We start from the raw sequence: 19,947 nt of genomic DNA, 5'->3' as shown, positions 1-19,947 counted from the left end.
CCACACTGTCGAATACTTCTTCAAAGTATGCACAATTCACAGAGTCTGATGTAACTGGGTTTATTGTAAGTGAATCAAAGATTACATACAAGAGCTTAAACTTGGTACTTCCCACTTGATCGCTTTGTTTTTTAGGCTCTATTCTTGACACCATTATCTCCCCACTCCCAGACACCATTATTTCCGAGCCCCCTCCTTTCTTTACTTTTAAAAAATAGGTACTTCCTTCTCCCATCTAAATCTCCCTCCCCTTTCTGTTGTAAAACAAGTATTCAGCTCCCCACCTTCCTGCTGGATTTTATCTCTTACAACACATTTGTGTGAAAGGCCTAGTTTGCATAGCAGAAGCTGTGTTTACATTACGTATAGGTTTTGCTGCATGTGTTTTGTATGTAGTGCTCACTTCAACAGATCATTAATATTTTGGCCAAGGTCGGGCCTTTGCTGGCTCTACACGCACTTCCTTTGTTAGTCGTATAATCCATCACGGTGGTGGTGGCTGGTGCTCTTAAATACATTTCTTTCCCATGTACATTGGGCTGGTGCTCTTGAATACATTTCTTTCCCATGTACATTGGGCTGGTGCTCTTGAATACATTTCTTTCCCATGTACATTGGGCTGGTGCTCTTGAATACATTTCTTTCCCACAACATCTATAAGGGAAGAATATCTCTAATCGAATACAGCGGATGTATGGATGTCACAATCTGGAATTTACAAAAGTCAGACGGTGGACTGTACCGATGTGCCATAACTGATTCACCCTATCACGTTTACAAGGACTTCATAGTTGTAATACCAGGTAAGGCCCGTATCGCTGAACAGTCTATGTTGATTATCACAATGCCATTCAAAGTGCTTCCACTTCCCTTCATTCTTCTGACACCCTCCTAGCTCCCCAAAACTCCATGCGTAACGTAACGTAATGCATATGACATCACCAACTGGATCTCTTACCCAATGTATAGTGAACTCACAGCATAACCTATGTTATCAAACATAGCACTGTTGTCTCAGAAATGGTTGTTACAGGAGCCAATCACAGCGTTTCCGCTGATTTGGTTTCCTCAGTCTTTCAATATTATGAGAGTTATCTACTTAAAAAATACAACTAGGGATTCATGTCTAAAATTGACATGGTACATAAAATATGTCTTTAAAATGTATGAAAATCTATATATTTCCTTTTCAAATGTTTGAGAAAACGTAATGTCAACCTCAACCTGCATTGATTCAGTATATATCCAGTTGAAAGTTAAAAAAAAAAGTAGTGTAAGTCGCTCCGGATAAGAGCATCTGCTAAATGCCTGTAATGGAATGTAATGTAATTATTAGTAATAGAAGGAGGACAGTCCAGATAAAGAAAAACTGTTTGCTGTTTTTGATTGAAATAAATCAATAGGGCTTGCTTTGATTTTATTGTTTGTTGCTTTGAATATAATTGACAAATTATGTTGGCAATAAGGTGTATGTATGAACTCTTCCTTTTTCCCAAATAGTTTAGTTTCAGATACCAGGTGTCCACACTTTCAGCAGTCAGAAACCCATCGATTTCACTGTATCATTCTGCAGTAGGCCTATATTCATTTAAAAATGTAAGGTCTTCCTAAATTTTACTCTTGAACATTGAATTTGAAATGACGCAATTAATATTAAGTTAAAGTGCAGACTCAACTTTGATATGAGGGTATTTGCATCCATATTGGGTGCTCCCTGTTTGAATTACAGCCCGTTTTATCCATAGTTCCCCCCATTTAGATGGCCGAAAGAAATTGGACAGTTGACTGCTCAGCTGTTTCTTAGCCAGTTGTGTTCTGTTGCATCATAAGTTAACACAAGCTACAAAATCTAAGAAAAGGTCTAGAGTTGATTCTAGGTGTGGCATCTGTATTTGGAGTCTGTTGGTGTTGTCTCTCAACATGAGCACTAAGGAAATGTCAATACCAGTGTAGTCACCTTTAGGCTGAAAAATCTAAATGAATCAACCAAAGATATCTCCAAAACAGTGGATGTGTCAAAAACATCTTTTCAACTGTCAAACAGATCAAGAACACTCTTACACTACCATAAAGAGAAGACTACACTTGCATAACCTCACCCCAAGTGTTCACCCCAAGATGAAAAGCATCAGTAAGCCTCAAGAACAGAACAGAGCTTAGAGTTTGCATTAAAAGTACTTAATATTTATAGATGAGATGAGTACTAACCTGTATGAAAATAAAAGAAAAGGAAGGAAGAGACCCAAAGCATCCCACCTCATCTGTGAAACATGGTGGAGGTAGTGTTATGGCTTGGGCATGTGTGGCTGCTAGTGGAACTGACTCACTTGTATTTACTGATGTGACTTCTGAAGTGCGCATAAACATCTTATCTGCCCAGGTCCAGCCGAATGCCACAAAATTAATTGGATGCCACTTCACCTTGCAGTCAATGAGCCCAAAACCACTGCTAAAGCAACCAAGGAGTTTTTCAGGGCCTAAGAGTAGAATGTTTTTGACTGGCCAAGTCAACCACCCTGAATCCAACTGAACATGCGTTTCACTTGCTGAAGACAAGACCAAAGCTAAAAATCCCCCAAAGCAAACCGGAACTGAAGGTGGCTGCACTACAGGCCTGGCAGAGCATCACCAGGGAAGATACCCAGCATCTGGTGATGTCTATGGCATGCACAACCCCTAAAATGGGGGGACTACTCATAAAAAGGCTGTAATTCCTACGCAGAGCACCCATTAAGTTACGGGGAGCAGTACAGGTGGACCCAAACGCAAGACGCAGACACAGATAATGCAGAGAAAAACCAGATGTGATTTATTTCCAGGTACAGTGAACCAGAGGGACAAGGCAGGTGTGGTTTGAATGATGAACAGGGCTGGGCAGCGGCAGGGAGCAGGCGCAGGGCTGGGCAGCGGCAGGGAGCAGGCGCAGGGCTGGGCAGCGGCAGGGAGCAGGCGCAGGGCTGGGCAGCGGCAGGGAGCAGGCGCAGGGCTGGGCAGCGGCAGGGAGCAGGCGCAGGGCTGGGCAGCGGCAGGGAGCAGGCGCAGGGCTGAACCGGACAGGAAGGCCGGCGGAAAGTGAGCTGGAACCGGCAAACAGGAGACAAGACAGGATGAAAGACAAGACAGAACGACCATGGAGACTGGACACACTAGACCAACAAGACAGATACAATTAACAAGGTACTGGACAGACACGGGATAGGGGAAGCAGGTAGGCGATTCGAACTAGAGAAGGAATAAAACACGAACGGGAAAAAGTAGATTTAGCTAATCACTAAGACTGGAGCCGATGTAATGTATCAGAAGATCTGGAAAAATCTAGCAAGGAGGTGCTGGAAAACCGAGAATATATGCTGCGAACAATCAGCGAATGCTCTGGCAAAGGCGTGCAGAATGCGGAGAGCAGGTGAGGGAAATCAGCTGCTAACGGGGTGGTGGAGCTGACGGCGAGGACCCGCCTGCACTGCAGGGAGAGAACAGAGAACAAAGATCTTACGAACAAAGACAAGATACACGAGGCTAGCAGAAAACATGAGAAACAAGAGGGCTATGACACATTATGGATGTAAATGCCTTCAAATTAGAGATGACGGTCTGCACATTAACCTCATATTCACTGATTAATTTCCAATTCAATGTGGTGGAGTACAGAGCCAAAACAACAGAAATATCGCATCACTCTCCAAATACTTATGGACTGCACTGTAGCATATGATGATTAAAAGCCCTGAAATGTGAATGTGGTGTGGGGATGGTTGGTTTAAGCAGCCACACCTGCCCTGGGTCAAGCTAATTAGACCTGGCTAGTTAGATAATTGGTTATGAATTAGATAATTGGCCAGGCTAATTGGGCCCGGGAACAGGGGTGGCTGCACCTGTGCATAGTGAGGTAATGAGTGCGCACAGGTTAAATCTGCCATCCCCACCCACACAAAGGAAGCCTCTCTGTCATGACAGTGTTTTACATCTGCTCAGTTGGCTATAACATCTTGCTGACCCTTGTAAATAAATGTGGACTGTTGGAACATCTTCTCCCTGTGTCTCTGTGCTGGAGGGCCCCTTGGAAAGCCACTTCAGTGGCCTGTGGCAGGCTTGTTTGCCACAGTGAATATGGGATATTAATTATTCATGGCCAGCATTTTGCTTTTTCACCTTTGTCTCCACCATTTGAAATGGGCAATCATATTTTGACCAGCACTCATTGCTGATACTGCGGCTGTCGATTCTCATACATCTCACTGCATACTTGTATGCACTCGATTACTGTATAATGTTGAGTGCTGACAAGTATGCACTCCCCTCCAAAGCATGCAGTGCCTTATCACAGCACAGTTCACAAGTCGGGCTCACACAGACAGTGGGACACCGAGGGGAAACAGGCAGGCTTGCAGGTGCCTGATCCCTCCCTTTCCAGGGTGACACTACACCCAGTTATTATGTCTCCCTGAGGAGCTTTACAGAGAAGCAAGGCAAGAGACAAAGCAAAAAGAGCAAGCAGAGCAGACACCAGACCTGAACCCCCAAATAGCTGTACATGAGGTAGAAAACTCCCAATGGGGAGAAAACCCTCAAAAGGTGACGAGAATAAACTCCCCAATGGGAAGAAATCTCGAGAGTAACCCGGCTATAGAGGGGGAGCCTATACTCCACTGGCCAGCCTGGTGTAAAGTAGCAGTAGAATGGAATGTAGCAGAAATGCTACAAGAACTGTTAGATTTTGTCAGGACAGAGATATCTGAGATTAAAGTTGCAAACCCAACGTTGCAGTTTTTTAAATTTATTTACCTTTGTGCATCTCCAGCACATGTGGTCTACACAGTCAGGTGTGCAAACCATCATTCTTATAATACAACACTTCAAAACGTGTAATAAACATTTGCATCGAAGCTGGAGATTGCATGTATTTTTCATTTTCCCTCATTACATAACAAAGAAATATGAATATTTCATTTGCAATTTCAAAATTGCTGCGATTTTAACTTTGCAGAGTAGGTTTTTCAAATGTTTTTTTTTTTCAATAACTCCATTGCTTTCAATTACCAGTAATGATTGTTACATCAACATTAGAATGTTCAGTTATGATCATTCTAATCACATATATGTGATCTTACACCTTATAGGGTTAAGGCACATGCAGCGATGGTCCAAACTGTATCTGAAATACCCCCATTCTCGCTTACAGGACCAAAACCTGGCCCTGGCCCCGTTCCTCCTACCCGTGCTGCAACTGACCCCACCCCCACCGAGAAGACCACTCCCCAGACCACAACCACTACTACACCCACTCCCGTGGACCCCTCTCTGGATGCTTGTCGTGTGGACAAATTTGACACCATCACTCTGATCCAGCAGGAGCTGCACTTGTTCAAGGATGGGTAAGCTAGCAGCGGGAAAGGAGAACTGAAAGGGCTCTGCATCGTACCAACACACTTGAGTGGTCTGTACCCCACGAATTGGAGTCTGCCATTTCACAATTTGGCATGGGAAGGTCTTCAAAAGGCCATTGGTATAACTAAAGAAGACCGTTGCAGGTGGAATTATTGTTTTAAGTTTGTCATAAGTCACTGTTAGTGAGCATTTGCCACCATGTACACAGATATCCTCTTAACCAGTCTAGTTTATAGACCCTTAGCCTCTGAAATAGCTTTAAAATGTCAAAGCTTGACAACCTGCAGCAGAGATTTTAGAATTAGAACCTGGACCAATGTTTCCTAGACTGGCCCAAAAGCTCTAATAGCAGAAACTGTTTTTAGCCTCTTGTTCAACAACTATAATGTCCGCTATGATCCAAATCTAAAATAGTCTGAAATCTGTTCTGGTCTGGAGTCCAGGGGTGAAGCACTGTGTGTGAACTAAGGTGTTAAATGGCTCTTGGAAAAACTCTTGATTGAGAAGTTGATTGATTGAATTATTAGAGAAGAAGACAGATGATGGGTGTGTCCCAGCACTGGTGATGGTAATCTTCTCTAACATTGGGCTGTCGCCTCGTCCTGTGCAGCCAGTACTGGAAGGTGTCGCAGAAGAACGAGATCAAGGGTCCTTACCGCACCTCCGAGACGTGGCCTGCCCTCCCCTCCACCATCGACTCCGCCTTCGAGGATCTGCTCACTAAGAAACTGTACTTCTTCTCAGGTACGAATGTCTCCACGGCTGCTGTGTTTCAGAACATTTAATTCTGACTGAAGTTGTCATCGGCTGAGGGGATTATTTTCTTCTTGTACATCACATGAGCAAGATGTAATAGTCAAAAACATAATACCAACCAGACCTGGTTCAATGACTTTATTTGAAATACTTTAATTGCCCTTTAGTCACCAGTTAAACTCCAGCAGATTGTGAACAGTTTATACAGGAACATCTATTTTCACCAACATTCAGAAACAAAATCTTTTCATATTGCTTAATGTTTTAATTAATAGCACGTTTCACTGAGAATTCTCATGGATCTGCAGGAGTGTTTTCAAATTTTACCAGCATGTAAAGAGTTATAAAAAATCATATTGGACACAGGTCTGCTAAGGACACAGTGCAACAGCACACCCTTCACACAGACTTGGGGTGATTGTGTTGGGTAACTCTTTACAATATGCTCTCATGAATTGGCATTAACTAACATAGCTGTTAACATGAATTCACGATGTACAAATACATTAACAAAGCAGTGCAGAATACATTTTCAGTAGTTTGTACTTAACAACTGCATTAGTTAATGCCAGTGTGACCTTACTGTAACGTGTTACCGAGCGCTATCCTGGGGAGAGTGCCTGCTTGTGTGCGGTTTAGGCTGACTCTGCTGCCCCCTGCAGGCCGCCGGGTGTGGGTGTACACTGGGAGCAGCGTGCTGGAGCCCCACAGCCTGGAGAAGCTGGGCCTGCCTGGCAGCCTGGAGCGTGTGGAGGGAGCCCTGGAGAGGGGCAAGGGCAAGGCCCTGCTCTTCGGCGGGGAGAAATACTGGAGGTGAGGAGCCACAGAGCGGCAGCACTGCTAAGGCTTACTACTGACCAGACCTGAGTCAAATAGGTTTTTGTATTGGATTCAAATACTTTTCTATACTTTACTTATCTTGTCTGGTGCATTGGAACCAATGAAATACTCTCAAAAAGTGCTAACCCCACCTTCTGGTTATATTGGCAGACTCAATTACCCCAGGCATGATCGATAGAACACAGAACAGTATTTGAATCCAAAACAAATATGTATTTGACCCAGGTCTGCTACTGACACAGTCTGAGTGCAGCATTCTCTTTGCACTGCTAAAGTTTACTACAGACACAGTCTAAGTGCTGCGTACTCTGGGCACTGCTAAGGTTTACTACTGACACAGTCTGAGTGCTGCGTTCTCTAAATGCTTGTGTGGAGTGGGATCCATTGAAGTGTATGGGTCCCTTTCTAGCCTCATTAAAATCAGTTAGCCTACACTCCTTTCCACAGCAGCACACATTGTTTAGTTTCACAGTGAGCAGTGGCAAGGCTCAATCCGCGTGACTTTGGAACAGAAGAATGGCATCTTTACACAGGGTCTCCACAGGGAAAGCTTGTGTAAAATCCTTTGATAGTGTATGATTACACACAGAGGAACCGTTATCAGCTCCCGGTGTGCTGGGTGGTCTGGGACTGCATACAGTTGGATGGATTGAATGAAAGTCCCATTTTAGACAAACTAAATAAATCAACCAAAAAAAAAAAAAATCTTTAATTAACTAACCAAAATAATGACGAGAGCTGGAACAGACAGAGCTTTTGTGTAATACTGCAGGACCTGTATGTGTCTTATCACTGCAACCTGTTCTCAATCGTTGTCACGCACTGCCATCTACAGGCTGGACGTAAAAACCCAGACCATCGACGAGGGCTACCCACGTGATGTAGACCAGGACTTTGGAGATGTACCCATCGATGCTCACGATGTCTTCCTGTACAAAGGTGAGTATTCAAGTCCACAATTGAATTATAGGAGCAGAAGACTATTCACCATCACCTACGCTGTGGTAAAATTCCAGCAGATTACTGATGATAATCATAAACATCTGTTTTCACCAATATTCAGAAACAAAAATTTTCTATTGCATATGGCTCAGATAGTAACATTTTATGTTTAAAATTCTGAGGGATCTGCAGAAATATTTACCCATTTAATGCCATTTGCGTTAAGTTTCAAGTGACTTCTTTGACACCTGGCAGATATGGTGCACATAATGCGTACACAGAAAAGGTCATAGATTATAGAGGGAGAGTATGGGTAAGTAGTGTACGATTAACCATTTAATGGTCTGCTGTGTGTCTCTGCAGGACACACCTACTTCTGGCGCGAACGTTTCTATTGGAGGATGAACTCCCGAAAGCAGGTGGACCGGGTTGGCTACATCAAGTATGACGTTCTGAAGTGTTCTGTCCCCTCCCACCGCCATTGGTGAGGACGACTCAGAATAATTAACTGGCGTTGAGCATTTTGTTACCCCTGTGGGACTTAACTGTGTCGTATCAGCTGAAAAGCCTGACGAGACAGTTTGAGAATGACACGTTGCATCTGCAATTCCTGAGGTTTGAATCATCGTCTTCGATGATATGAAATGGGAATATTTGGCCTCATGCTCAAGGCTATTTCAGAACAGTGGTAACCAACCCTGCGTCCTGTAGGTTTTCACTCCCACTCTAGCAAAGCACACCTCTTTCAACAGCTAGAGGTCTTGTCCAGCTGCTTATCAGTAGTGTGCCAAATTAGGGTTGGAATGAAAACCTGTTTGATCTCCAGAAACAGAGTTGGTTACCAATGTTTCAGAACATAGCACTTGAAATAAAATAGTTTTTTATCTGTTCTTTTAAAGTCAAGATTTTGTTGTGTGTCACTTTGAAAGGTACAGTGACACATTACCACATACGTATGCTTTGCACAATTATATATCACTGTGATTTAACAGTGGACATTGCCTGTCACAACCATCAGGCTCTCTGGTTGGTCACAAAAACAATGCACCATAATATGTGAATGAACTTTTTTCTCACATACTACCACATGTCTGATTCATGGCAATATTAAGTATTTCTAAATTTATACATGTGACCAAATATGTGTTTTTGGATGAAACACAAAGACCAAAGAGCAAAAATAATTCAAATCTGTGAATAACAATTTTTCAATAATGTTGCAAATTATTAATCTGACTATCATTGACATTTTCACTAGTGGTGAGAAAGTTAAATAATCAATTCTTACAAATATGTACCTACATGTTGTTTAATAATTCTTATTGTTTGTACTGGAATTAAAGTTTCTAATTCAGCAGACCGAATTCTCGGTCTGTTTCTACTGCTTTTAACCTGAGTCATTTGTGTCTGCTTTGAAAGCCTTGATTATTTCAATTGTTTATTTTATTTTATTTGAGTCTCATCATAAGCATTTTTTCTTGTTATGCTCATGAAAACTGCCTCAATGCACTGGAAGGCATATTAGAATCTCAGTCCAATATTAAGTTATTTTATAGCTCTAGGGAAATGTTGTCACTTTGTAGAACTGCAAGTTCAATAAACAAGCCATTTAAATACCTACTGTGTCTGCTGTGATTATATCTACTTTTCTGGCCGGCTCGAAGGGTCCAAGCAAAGTCAAAATGCACCAAAAACAGACAGAAACTGATCTAAAAACACAAACTCAGACATTTATTATTCTAAAGCACAAACTAAAACAAACAAAAACCCACAAAGTTCACAAAATAAGAGTCTTCACAAAAACCTACCAAACACAAACCACACAAAAGAAACCCCAAAGAAGATCGCCCCAGCCTCATACTGCAGGGCTTATATTGGGCCACAGGCAGGTGGAGGCAATCAAGCAATTAAGCAATTAGGTATTACCTCCACCTGCACTACCCAGGCAAGCAGAGGCTGGGGACGTAACACTACCTTTAATTATGAATAAAAATGAAAAACAGGAAATGCATAATTATTATGAATGATTATTGATAATAAACAAACCATAGCACCACTACAACAGCAATATAAAGTCATTTAATAGTGTGCTGGTGCTGTGCCATTGCATGTGGTCAGTACAGTCTGTATGCACTGTGGCACAGAGTCTGGAATTCTGCAGAATGACATCACTTTTCCACAGGAAAGTCAAGAAACTCACAGTTAGTTGGTGGAACTGGAGAAAGCTATATCAGGTGCCATTGCAAAATATGTACTGTAAATATTAAATAGGGTTCAGATCATGTGACTGAAAAGGCCATATGGGTAATATCAGTGTTCTTCTCCTCAAAGCACACACACAGATGCTCACACGCACACACACAAGCACACACGCAAACACACGCACACATACACACACACACACAAGCACACGCACACACACGCACACACACAGATGCTCACACACACACACTCACGCACACACGCACACACAAAACACACACACAGATGCTCACACACACACACACACACACACGCATAAGCACACACACACATACAGATGAACACACACACACACACAAAACACACACACAGATGCTCACACACTCACACACGCACACACACACACACATATACAGATGAACACACACACACACATATACACGCAGAAATCCCCACCTCACGCTCTTTACATTGCTGAACATCTGCTGTCTTTAAAATGCCTCTCGTTTCCATTTAATGAACTCCAGGGGTTTAGCTGCTAGCTAGCCAGCCATGCCTAGTTTCTAAATTTCAGTGAAGTTTTGCTGGTCACATGCTGTAATTTGGCAGCACATCTTTGCAAATCACACTGAGGGGCACTCGGTCCTGTCCAAGTAAATCTCAAATAGGTTGACTGGCCATCATATTTGGTTTGGTGCCGGTGCTTTGAAGCTGTGGTGCCTCTGCTCTAAAAAACCTCTCCATGTTGCTTAGCTAGCTAGCCTGCAGATGGTTCCATGGAGACTGCAGACTGACGTAGTAATATTAGAACAGGCCAAGTTATAACATTACAATGGGTTAGCCTACTAGCTAAATACCTAATCAATTTTTATTGTGCCATGGGCTTTAAAACATAGTTTCTCAGCTAAACAAAAAACTAAATAAAATTTTTACTCCCTCTGACCACTAAATTTTCCTAACGGTAGCTAGTCCAAAAGGGACAGACAGTTCAAAATTGAGAGCCTCTCAGAACAACTTGTGATTTCATTTTCACAGTAATGTGTCAGTTTATTTCTTCTGTTTTAGAACCTTTTCTGTTTTGCCTGTTCATTAGTTAAACCACGTGAGTGAGTCTGCTGTGAGTTTGTGTCTATTCACCCTCCCCTCTCTGTGCCTCCCTTGCAGCTCTCTGGCGCCCCCCTGAGGAGGCCTGCCTCACACTTTGAAATCCTCTGCCCTCATTAAATTCACTTAAAACCAAAGACATACAACATGATAACACTCCACTGAACTTCAGTAAAAAAATTTTTTGGATAATTTGCACTTTTTTCCCTATCTCTGTGACAACATTAAGTTTTACATACTGTGATAGAAATCTGTAAGCATACCCTTGAATATCTTTGGTTAAATGTGTGTTTTCATCTTTTATTCTCTGTCCAGGCTACAGAGAGCTATATTAATATATGTAGCGTCCACTACCTCCAGTGTAAGTCTCCTGTCCTCTTTGGTATTGGCACATAATACAGCACCACCCGCCCCCCCCCCCCCCCCCCCCCCCCCCCCCCAACCCACCTGTACACCAACATTGTCTGGTTCCCCATTTCCACCTGCCACCGATGTTCTCTAACTCTCCTGTGAGCTCTGCCATAGAGATAGAGAGAGAGCGGCCTTACATATTATCACTTTTTCACAACTGTGAGTCGCACACACAAATGCACACACAAACTCACAGACACACGCACACACACACACACACACACACACATGCATACATCCACAAAAATCGCCACATGATAAACTCCAGCTCAAATGAATCATGCAGAGAACTGACAGTGTGATAATATCTTTTGCTGTTTGAGAAAACAGAGAAAACTGAACAATTATAATTATGGTCTGTCCATCAATATTTTGGAAATTATATACAGCAAAACAAATGGTGTATGCTGTATTATACATACACAGTCGCTAAATGTTGCATATGAGCAGGTCAAGGCTGTAGTTAAAAGAGTTAACATGGTGAATAAAAGCACCAGACTCCCAGGACTCCTGTGCAAGCTCGAGCTTAAACCTGCACTCACGCCCTTGCCACAGTTGCATTTCCTTCCCTTCACTCGGGTCATGACAGCACAGACCCAGCTAAGAACAGGAAGGACACAGACCGTTTGTGTTCCTCTCAGATACACACTCCAAAACAGATGCGTCGCCTTCAGATCCAGCAGCAATGAGGCTAGCTTTGGTCCTCTCCTTCCTCTCAGGTAAACACACGCATCTCTGTATTACTCTCATTCTGATTGGCTGATGCAATCCATTATTATAAAACAGGAGTGTGGTGGACTGAATAGTGTTAGTTTCCGTTGTACCAGGGTTTTAATCAACAGTTTTATCCACGCAATGAATGTTGAGCAGAAATGTGGAAACTTAAAGAAAACGTGGTTAACATAATATGGTTTTTGGTTACGATTGTCTATGGTATAAATATGTACATGGTATGCTCTTATACATGTGTTTATATAAACTGTAAATGTTCTGTAATAGCTGTGTTATGCAATGTGCTGGATATAAGCTGGAATATGCAATTATTGGGTTGGGCATAATTCATGGAGAACACATTCATAACATGTAAATTAATGTTGTTATAACATATGTGCATAGTGTCTATGGTGGAGCATTAATCTGAAATGTTTGTCTGAGCCATTGTACTGAGGAGCCTTACTATAATGATCAAATGGCTACACTACACTTAAGCATTATCATAAAACATTTCTTCTGTGCTTTTTTAGGAGCCTACTCTGCTGTTGTCTGGGGTCCAGGGGAGGTGAGGGTCTTGGTGGGTGAGAGCGTGACTGTCCCCTGTAGATATACAGGTTATGATAAGAATCAGAAATACTGGTGCAAAGATAATATATTTGGGCATTGTAGCATTTTAGTGAAGACTGATGGCACCACCAATGACAAAAGAATGTTGATTAGAGATAATAAAACAGAGAGAGTGTTCTCTGTAACTATGAAGGATCTGCGCGAGGAGGACAATGGATGGTATCAGTGTGGAATATTAATACCGGGAATTTTCAGTTATGAAACGAGTCCAGTATACATCAGTGTCAAAAAAGGTATTTTTCATTAATCCCTGTCATAGTGCTAATTATGACAGGAAATTACTTTTGAGTTGAGAATATTAAGGCACGTAATATAAAGTTTTTGGTAATTTCAGAAAACCTTGACGCTACAGTATAATGTAAGTGCATGGTGCACAATGTATATGTTGCATATGAATAATATATTAACTCATTTAATATAATTTTTTTTATACAAAAAAGGCCCCCTGATGCATAATCGATTTGGAACAACAGTAGTTGTATTTTGTTACATGTTATATGAATAAGTGGTGTAAAAATAAAAAACATGCACCATTTTAGTAAAGTAATATTGAAATCTGGTGAGGTTCTATTTCAGAAGGAAAATAATTTTCTTTTTTTTTTTTTTGGCTAAAGCACAATGCTCAATATATTATGATGGAATTCTGTAATCAGACCATTATATGTTTAATTCTGTATGTAATTTCTCATACTTCATTCTCAGTCCAGGCTCCAGAGTGGGTGATAAGCCAAACCAAAGGAAATGTAACAGTCCAGTGTAAATATCACAAATCATACGCTGACCATGTCAAATACTGGTGCAAAGAAAACTTTCTACTTCCGTGTTCCACCCTGGTGAAGACTGTGGGCTCAAATACTCAGAGCCGGATCTCTATCAGAGATGATAAAGCAGAGGGAGAATTTTACATCACAATGACGGACCTCACCAAGGATGATGAGGAGTCTTATATGTGCGGGATATCTAAATTTGGCTTTGATGAAAGTGTCCCAGTGTATGTTCAAGTGAATGAAGGTATGGAGTAAACAAAACAGTGTTAATTCCTGTATCATTTCTTATCAGTGTAATGAATTTGAGCCTTTTGTTCATATTGTCAAGAAATCCAAACCAAAAAATCATTAGCAAATAGAGATAGGTGAGAAAATATGTATATGGATATGAATCAGATAACAACTCCATTACTGAGGAATATGTTTCAGGTCATGGGCACAGCACAGTAAACTGTGTTAAATCAACTCTGGCAGAGTGCATATGGTCCCTATTGGACTCATTATGTGCTCTATTAGAGTATAATTAACACTGGACATTTTACTGTGTGGGACTGGTTCACAACATGAGGGAAAAGATTTTAAAGAAGCATTTCAGACTATAGGAAACGGAGCTAATTTATTCACACTATGGTAATCAAGTGTTTTTCTTTTCACACATTTTTTAAATTCCTCTAGGTGCAACCATACCATATCTCTGGGGCCCGGTGAATGTAACAGGGCAAGCATCCAGAAGTAAAACAATCAGATGTCAGTATTCTGCAGATTACACCGATAGTGTTAAATACTGGTGTAAAAAAGCTGGTGTGGATGGGTGCAGCCCTGTGGTGAACACTGAAAATAAAGAAAGAGAAGACAGAACCCAGATCAGAGATTACCCTTCCAACAGACAGTTCCTGATCACCATCAGAAGCCTCACAGCACAGGACACAGGCGTGTACTATTGTGGAATGAAGGGACATTCCTCCCTCAGTGACAGATGGGTTCCGGTGAACCTGAATGTTGAAGCAGGTAAGGGTGCTCACACTGCATCATGGGTATCTGGAAGGATGCTTTAAGTCAAATGAAATTCTTCGAAACATATCTAATTTCCAATATTGCTCATTAGGATACTTCGGCATTGCAGAGATGCAAATCTAAAAGTAATTTTATTTTTAAAAATCCATAATTTAATCTCTGGTTTTGTCCTTTGAAAAAAATATGTAACAGGAGAAACAGAAAATGGCAATAGAATTTCGACAGAAAAACCAGAGGGATCAACATTCCAAAAGAATTCCCCGTAAGTAAACCACAATCAAAAATAAAATAGAAAAATAGTAGTTTAAGTGTTAAACAGTGCAGAAAATTTTATATATTATATTAAATTTTATATAAATTATATATCAATGTTAGCAAGGTATTCTCAAAATAAGTCAGAAATTTTTCTTTACTTCTGTGATAAGCTTGAACAGCAATGTAACCAGCACCACAGAAGGATGACCCCAAACAAAGCGCTCTCCATTTATGACTGCTGCACATGAACATGCTGACATGCCAGAGCGTGTCTCTGTCAGAGAGTCTGTCTCTCCTGAGGAAAAGTGCCTCGCTCTTATTGGTTGCCTGGTATTTCCTCCCTGATAGGGATTCTTCATCCCTGATGCCCACTCTCACCATTTCCACCAGTGCTCTTCTGTGTGGCTACTCTTTGCATCCATCCATCCATCATCCATCTATCCTTTCTCCCATCCATTATCTAACCTGCTTATTCCTGGTCAGGGTCACAGGGGGGCCGAAGCCTATCCCAGAATGCACTGGGCCCGGGGCAGGAATGCACCCTGGACAGGACACCAATCCATCGCTGGCCTGTTTTTGCATCCAAGGTCAAACGTAAGTCGATATTTGTCTGAGTGCAGTTGTCTATTTTTTAAGCATGAAAACTCATGACTACTTCCTCTTTTTGGCGATAGCATTATTCTCCATGGCTTCATTGCAGGGGAGTTTAGACTAAAGAAGCATGAAGTTATGGCTCGTTTGCAGGAGACCTGTCTCTACTGTTTGGAGGAGTCCCTTCTTCAGACTGCTTCTTGGATGGATGATGTATTGTGAATACCAAGTCACTCAATGTATAAATGTTGTTTCCTTTGATACCATTGTAGTGTGAACAGCTTGCATGGTAAAGTGATGGTTCGGAGTGACATAAAGAAAATGACAAAGTGAGGTCAAATCCCAAAACTTCATTTAATCAGTAGATAAATCTAAATGCTATAAAACTACTACACATTCATTTATTTAACTGACAAGAGGCAAACATCTTGAGCAACAGACTTTTCAAGGAGACCGTGGTTGGCCATAGCTAGACGATTTCTTTTTCTAAAAATAAAAACAGCAACACAGCAACTGTCATGTGGGCCACTTCCTATAAAGCCTCAAACTCTTAAAACCCAGTTAATATGCTCACAGCAGCCATATGAAGGTTTATAAAGGCATTAGGAATGCAAATAGTGTTACCACAATTTCCATAATTTGTCTTGTCTGCATCTGCGTGTGTGTGCATGCGTGCATGTATGCATGTGTGTGTGTACGCGTGTATGTGTGTGTATACGTGTGTGTACATGTGCACGTATGTACGTGCGTGTGTGTAAATGTGCATGTGTGTGTGTGTGCATGTGTGTTTGTGTGTGTGTGTATTCATGTGCGTGCGTGTACGTGTGTGTGCATGCATTTTTGTGTGTATGTGTGTGCGTGTGTGTGATTACATGTATGCATGTGTGTGTGTGCATGTGTGCTTGTGTGTATGTGTTTATGTGTGTGTGTGTGTATTCATGTGCGTGTGTGTGTGTACACGTGCATGCGTGTGTGTGTACATGTGCATGTGTCTGTGTGTGTGTGTGTGTATGTGCATGTGCATGTGCATGTGTGTGTGTGTGTATGTGTGTGCATGTGTGTACGTGTGCATGTGTGTGTGCGTGTGAGCGCGTGTGTGTACGTGTGTGCGCACGTGTGTGTGCGTGTGCGTGTGTACGTGTGTGTGTGTGTGTGTATGTGTGTGTGTGCGTGCGCGTGTGTGTGTGTATGTGTGTCTGTGTATGTGTGTGCGCGTGTGTGTGCGTGTGTGTGTGTGCGTGCGTGTGTGTGTGTGCGTGTGTGTGCGTGTGTGTGTGTGTGCGTGTGTGTGATTACATGTATGCATGTGTGTGTGTGTATGTGTGCGTGCGTGTGTGTATGTGTGTGTGTTTGCGTGTGTGTGTGCTTGCGTGTGTGTGTGTGAGTGTATGTGTTCATGTGTGCGTGTGTGTGTGCGTGTGTTTGTGTGCGCGTGTGCACGTCTACATGTGTGTGTGTGCATGCGTGCATGTATGCATGTGTGTGTGTACGCGTGTATGTGTGTATACGTGTGTGTACATGTGCACGTGTGTGTACGTGCGTGTGTGTAAATGTGCATGTGTCTGTGTGTGTGTGCATGTGTGTTTGTGTGTGTGTGTATTCATGTGCGTGTGTGTACGTGTGTGAGTGTACATTTTTGTGTGTATGTGTGTGCGTGTGTGTGATTACATGTATGCATGTGTGTGTGTGCATGTGTGCTTGTGTGTATGTGTTTATGTCTGTGTGTGTGTGTATTCATGTGCGTGTGTGTGTGTACATGTGCATGCGTGTGTGTGTACATGTGCATGTGTCTGTGTGTGTGTGCGTGTGTGTGCGTGCATGTGTGTGTGTGTGTGCGCGTGTGTGTGTGTATGTGTGCGTGTGTGTGATTACATGTATGCATGTGTGTGTGTATGTGTGTGCATGTGTGTATGTGTGTGTGTGTGTGCATGTGTGTGTGCGTGTGTGTGCGCGTGTGTTCGTGTGTGTGTGTGTACATGTGTGTGTGTGTATGTGTGTGTGTGTACGTGTGTGTGTGTGTGTACGTGTGCGCGTGTGCGCGTGTACGTGTGTGTGTGTGTGTGTGTACGTGTGTGTGTGAGCGTGTGTGTGTGCGTGTGTTTATGTGTGCGCGTGTGTGTGCGTGTGTTTATGTGTGCGCGTGTGCACGTGTACATGTGTGTGTGTGTGCATGTGTGTGTGCGCGTGTGTGTGTTTGTGTGTGTTTATGTGTGCGCGTGTGTACGTGTGTGTGTGTGTGTGTGTGTGTGTGTGTGTGTGTGTGTTTCTCTCTCTTATACATTCCCAGGACCCAGATGGGTGAGCTGGACCCTTTATCTTCCCCCTTGCCATACCAGGGAGGGACCGCATCTGACACCATGTTCCTTTGGACTCTCAAAACTTATTTCACATGATGACTAAATGCTGGCTCCTCATTTAGAGTATTTTTTCTAGACCTAGAGAATGTGATTAATTTTAGATGATCTGTGCTTATTCAGTGTTCATGATATGTTAGACACAGCCAATCATTTACTATTATATTTCAATATATACTTATGTATTAAACAATTACCAGTCAGATTTAGAATTGCGCATGTTTGAGCAAAACCAATCATGTACTTTTACTTTCAGTTATAAGAAGAGGGCAGCGCCCCTGCTCTTCAGTTCATATTTGTGCTCTTTGCTGTGTGTAAGTGCCAGACTCTATCTGCAGAAATAAACCCTGTCTCTCACAAGGATATGCGTCATGTTTACAGTTTTGTCCTTCTAAATCTATAAAATACACACACTGGTTTCATGAGTGCAAGAGGAGATGTCTCCCAGAGGCAGTGATGTGGTGGCTCTGGTTATATGATCATGCACACAGCAGCCATTGATAGTGTATGACCTGTACGTATCCTACCCAGACCTGGGTCAAATACAAATACGTATTTGTATTAATATTTGCACATGTATGTAAATACATATTTGAAGTATTTTAAAATACATTTACACATGAAATACATTGTATTTGACTTAGTTAAATTCTTTTAATGGAAAACCAAATACTTTCAGAAATAGAATTTAAAAATACATTCCTTTGAATAAATACTTTCCTGTGAAATATGTATTTGACCCAGGTCCGGTCCTATCTCTGCAACCTGTTCTCAATCGCTGTCATGCACTGCCATCTACAGGCTGGATGTAAAAGCCCAGACCATCGACAATCAAACGTGGGCTACCCACGCTCAGTAGACCAGGTCTTCGGAGGTGTTACAATCTGAGTCAGACTGTAACAGGATGAATGATGAGGGAAGTGAATGGGGAATGGGTTAGGGAAACATACTGCAAACCGACCAGTAACTCTGGTCCATATCTGCCTATTTAAATATAACTGAAAACCAGCTAGTCTTTGAAGGGTCACGGGAACAGGGCAGATTTATATGTACCTTTAATTATAAATAAAAACTAACAAGAAATCCATAATTATTGATAATACCACAAACCGACCAGTAATGCTGGTCCCTATCTGCCTCCTCAAATCTAACTGAAAACTAGTATTTTTAGGGTATTGGGCACAGGGCAGTTTTGAACACTGAACTTTGGATAGTTAGCCGATAGCCTGAAACCAAAAGTCAGAATAGCATACCCGTAACAGAGAGTTAAAATGATATGAAATGGGAATACTTAGACTCATTCTCAAGGCAATTTCAGAACAGTGGTAACCAACCCTACCGTCCTGTAGGTTGTCACTCCCACCCTAGCAAAGCACACCTCTTTCAACAGCTAGAGGTCTTGTTCAGCTGCTTATTAGTAGAGTCAAGTGTGCCTAGAGGTTGGTTGCTCTCCAGGAACAAGGGATGGTTACCACTGTTTCAGAAAATAGCACTTGAAATAATATTGTTTTTTTATCTGTTCTCTTAAAGTCAAGATTTTGTTGTGTGTCACTTTGAAAGGTACAGTGACACACTACCACAAATGTATGTTTTGCACAATTATTTATCACTGTGATTTAACAGTGGACATTACCTGAAAAATCAAGCTGTCTGGTTGGACACAAAAACAATGCACCATAATATGTGAATGAACTTTTTTCTCACATACTATCACGTCTGATTCATGGCAATATTAAGTATTTCTAAATGTATATATGTGACCAAATATGTGTTTTTGGATGAAACACAAAGAGCAAAAACCTACATATTGGTTAATAATTCCTATTGTTTGTACTGAAATTAAAAATTAATAATTTAGCAGACCGAATCCTCGGTCTGTTTCTACTGCTTTTAACCTGTTTGCCTGGAGCAAACTCTAAGTCATTTGTGTCTGCTTTGAAAGCCTTGATTATTTAAATTGTTTATTTTATTTTATTTGAGTCTTA

At 41.8% G+C, this 19,947-nt stretch overlaps 2 protein-coding genes, 1 long non-coding RNA gene and 1 pseudogene across 7 annotated transcripts in view; 3 read left to right on the top strand and 1 right to left on the bottom strand.

Moving 5' to 3' along the window:
* LOC118208713 overlaps positions 1 to 19,947 on the top strand; it is a 195,067-nt pseudogene that overhangs the window by 100,015 nt on the left and 75,105 nt on the right.
* Positions 1 to 19,947, top strand: part of LOC118208715 (CMRF35-like molecule 8) — a 116,672-nt gene that overhangs the window by 85,291 nt on the left and 11,434 nt on the right. For 4 of the 5 annotated variants that reach the window (XM_035383640.1, XM_035383639.1, XM_035383638.1 and 1 more), the window contains exon 3: positions 13,684 to 13,992. The exons of the other annotated variant lie outside the window; for it this stretch is intronic. In XM_035383640.1, coding sequence (XP_035239531.1) covers positions 13,684 to 13,992 — 309 coding nt within the window. The remainder of the gene's footprint in view (positions 1 to 13,683; positions 13,993 to 19,947) is intronic. 5 annotated transcript variants of the gene reach the window in all.
* On the top strand, positions 517 to 12,914 carry LOC118208720 (matrix metalloproteinase-9-like). Its single transcript, XM_035383650.1, has 8 exons — positions 517 to 803; positions 5,180 to 5,372; positions 5,996 to 6,129; positions 6,804 to 6,954; positions 7,817 to 7,920; positions 8,287 to 8,407; positions 12,230 to 12,359; positions 12,885 to 12,914. Exons 1-7 carry the CDS (start codon positions 608 to 610, stop codon positions 12,327 to 12,329), a joined length of 999 nt encoding a protein of 332 aa, XP_035239541.1. The 5' UTR covers positions 517 to 607; the 3' UTR covers positions 12,330 to 12,359; positions 12,885 to 12,914.
* LOC118208722 lies at positions 9,253 to 19,932 on the bottom strand. Its single transcript, XR_004761625.1, has 2 exons — positions 19,858 to 19,932; positions 9,253 to 9,315 (listed from the first exon to the last, which is right to left on the bottom strand). It is a non-coding gene; the product is annotated as an uncharacterized LOC118208722 (long non-coding RNA).

Source organism: Anguilla anguilla, chromosome 11 (assembly GCF_013347855.1).
Source record: "Anguilla anguilla isolate fAngAng1 chromosome 11, fAngAng1.pri, whole genome shotgun sequence".
NCBI lineage: Eukaryota > Metazoa > Chordata > Actinopteri > Anguilliformes > Anguillidae > Anguilla > Anguilla anguilla.
This window is presented reverse-complemented; position numbering and strand designations above follow the sequence as displayed.

What these genes read in the sequence shown, in the direction of transcription:
- LOC118208720 (XM_035383650.1), top strand. Translation starts at nt 608, where the DNA reads ATGTACATTGGGCTGGTGCTCTTGAATACATTTCTTTCCCACAACATC. An exon ending in CTGCACTTGTTCAAGGATGG is followed by an intron (nt 5,373 to 5,995) that starts GTAAGCTAGCAG and finishes CGTCCTGTGCAG; the next exon opens with CCAGTACTGGAAGGTGTCGC. An exon ending in GGCGGGGAGAAATACTGGAG is followed by an intron (nt 6,955 to 7,816) that starts GTGAGGAGCCAC and finishes TGCCATCTACAG; the next exon opens with GCTGGACGTAAAAACCCAGA.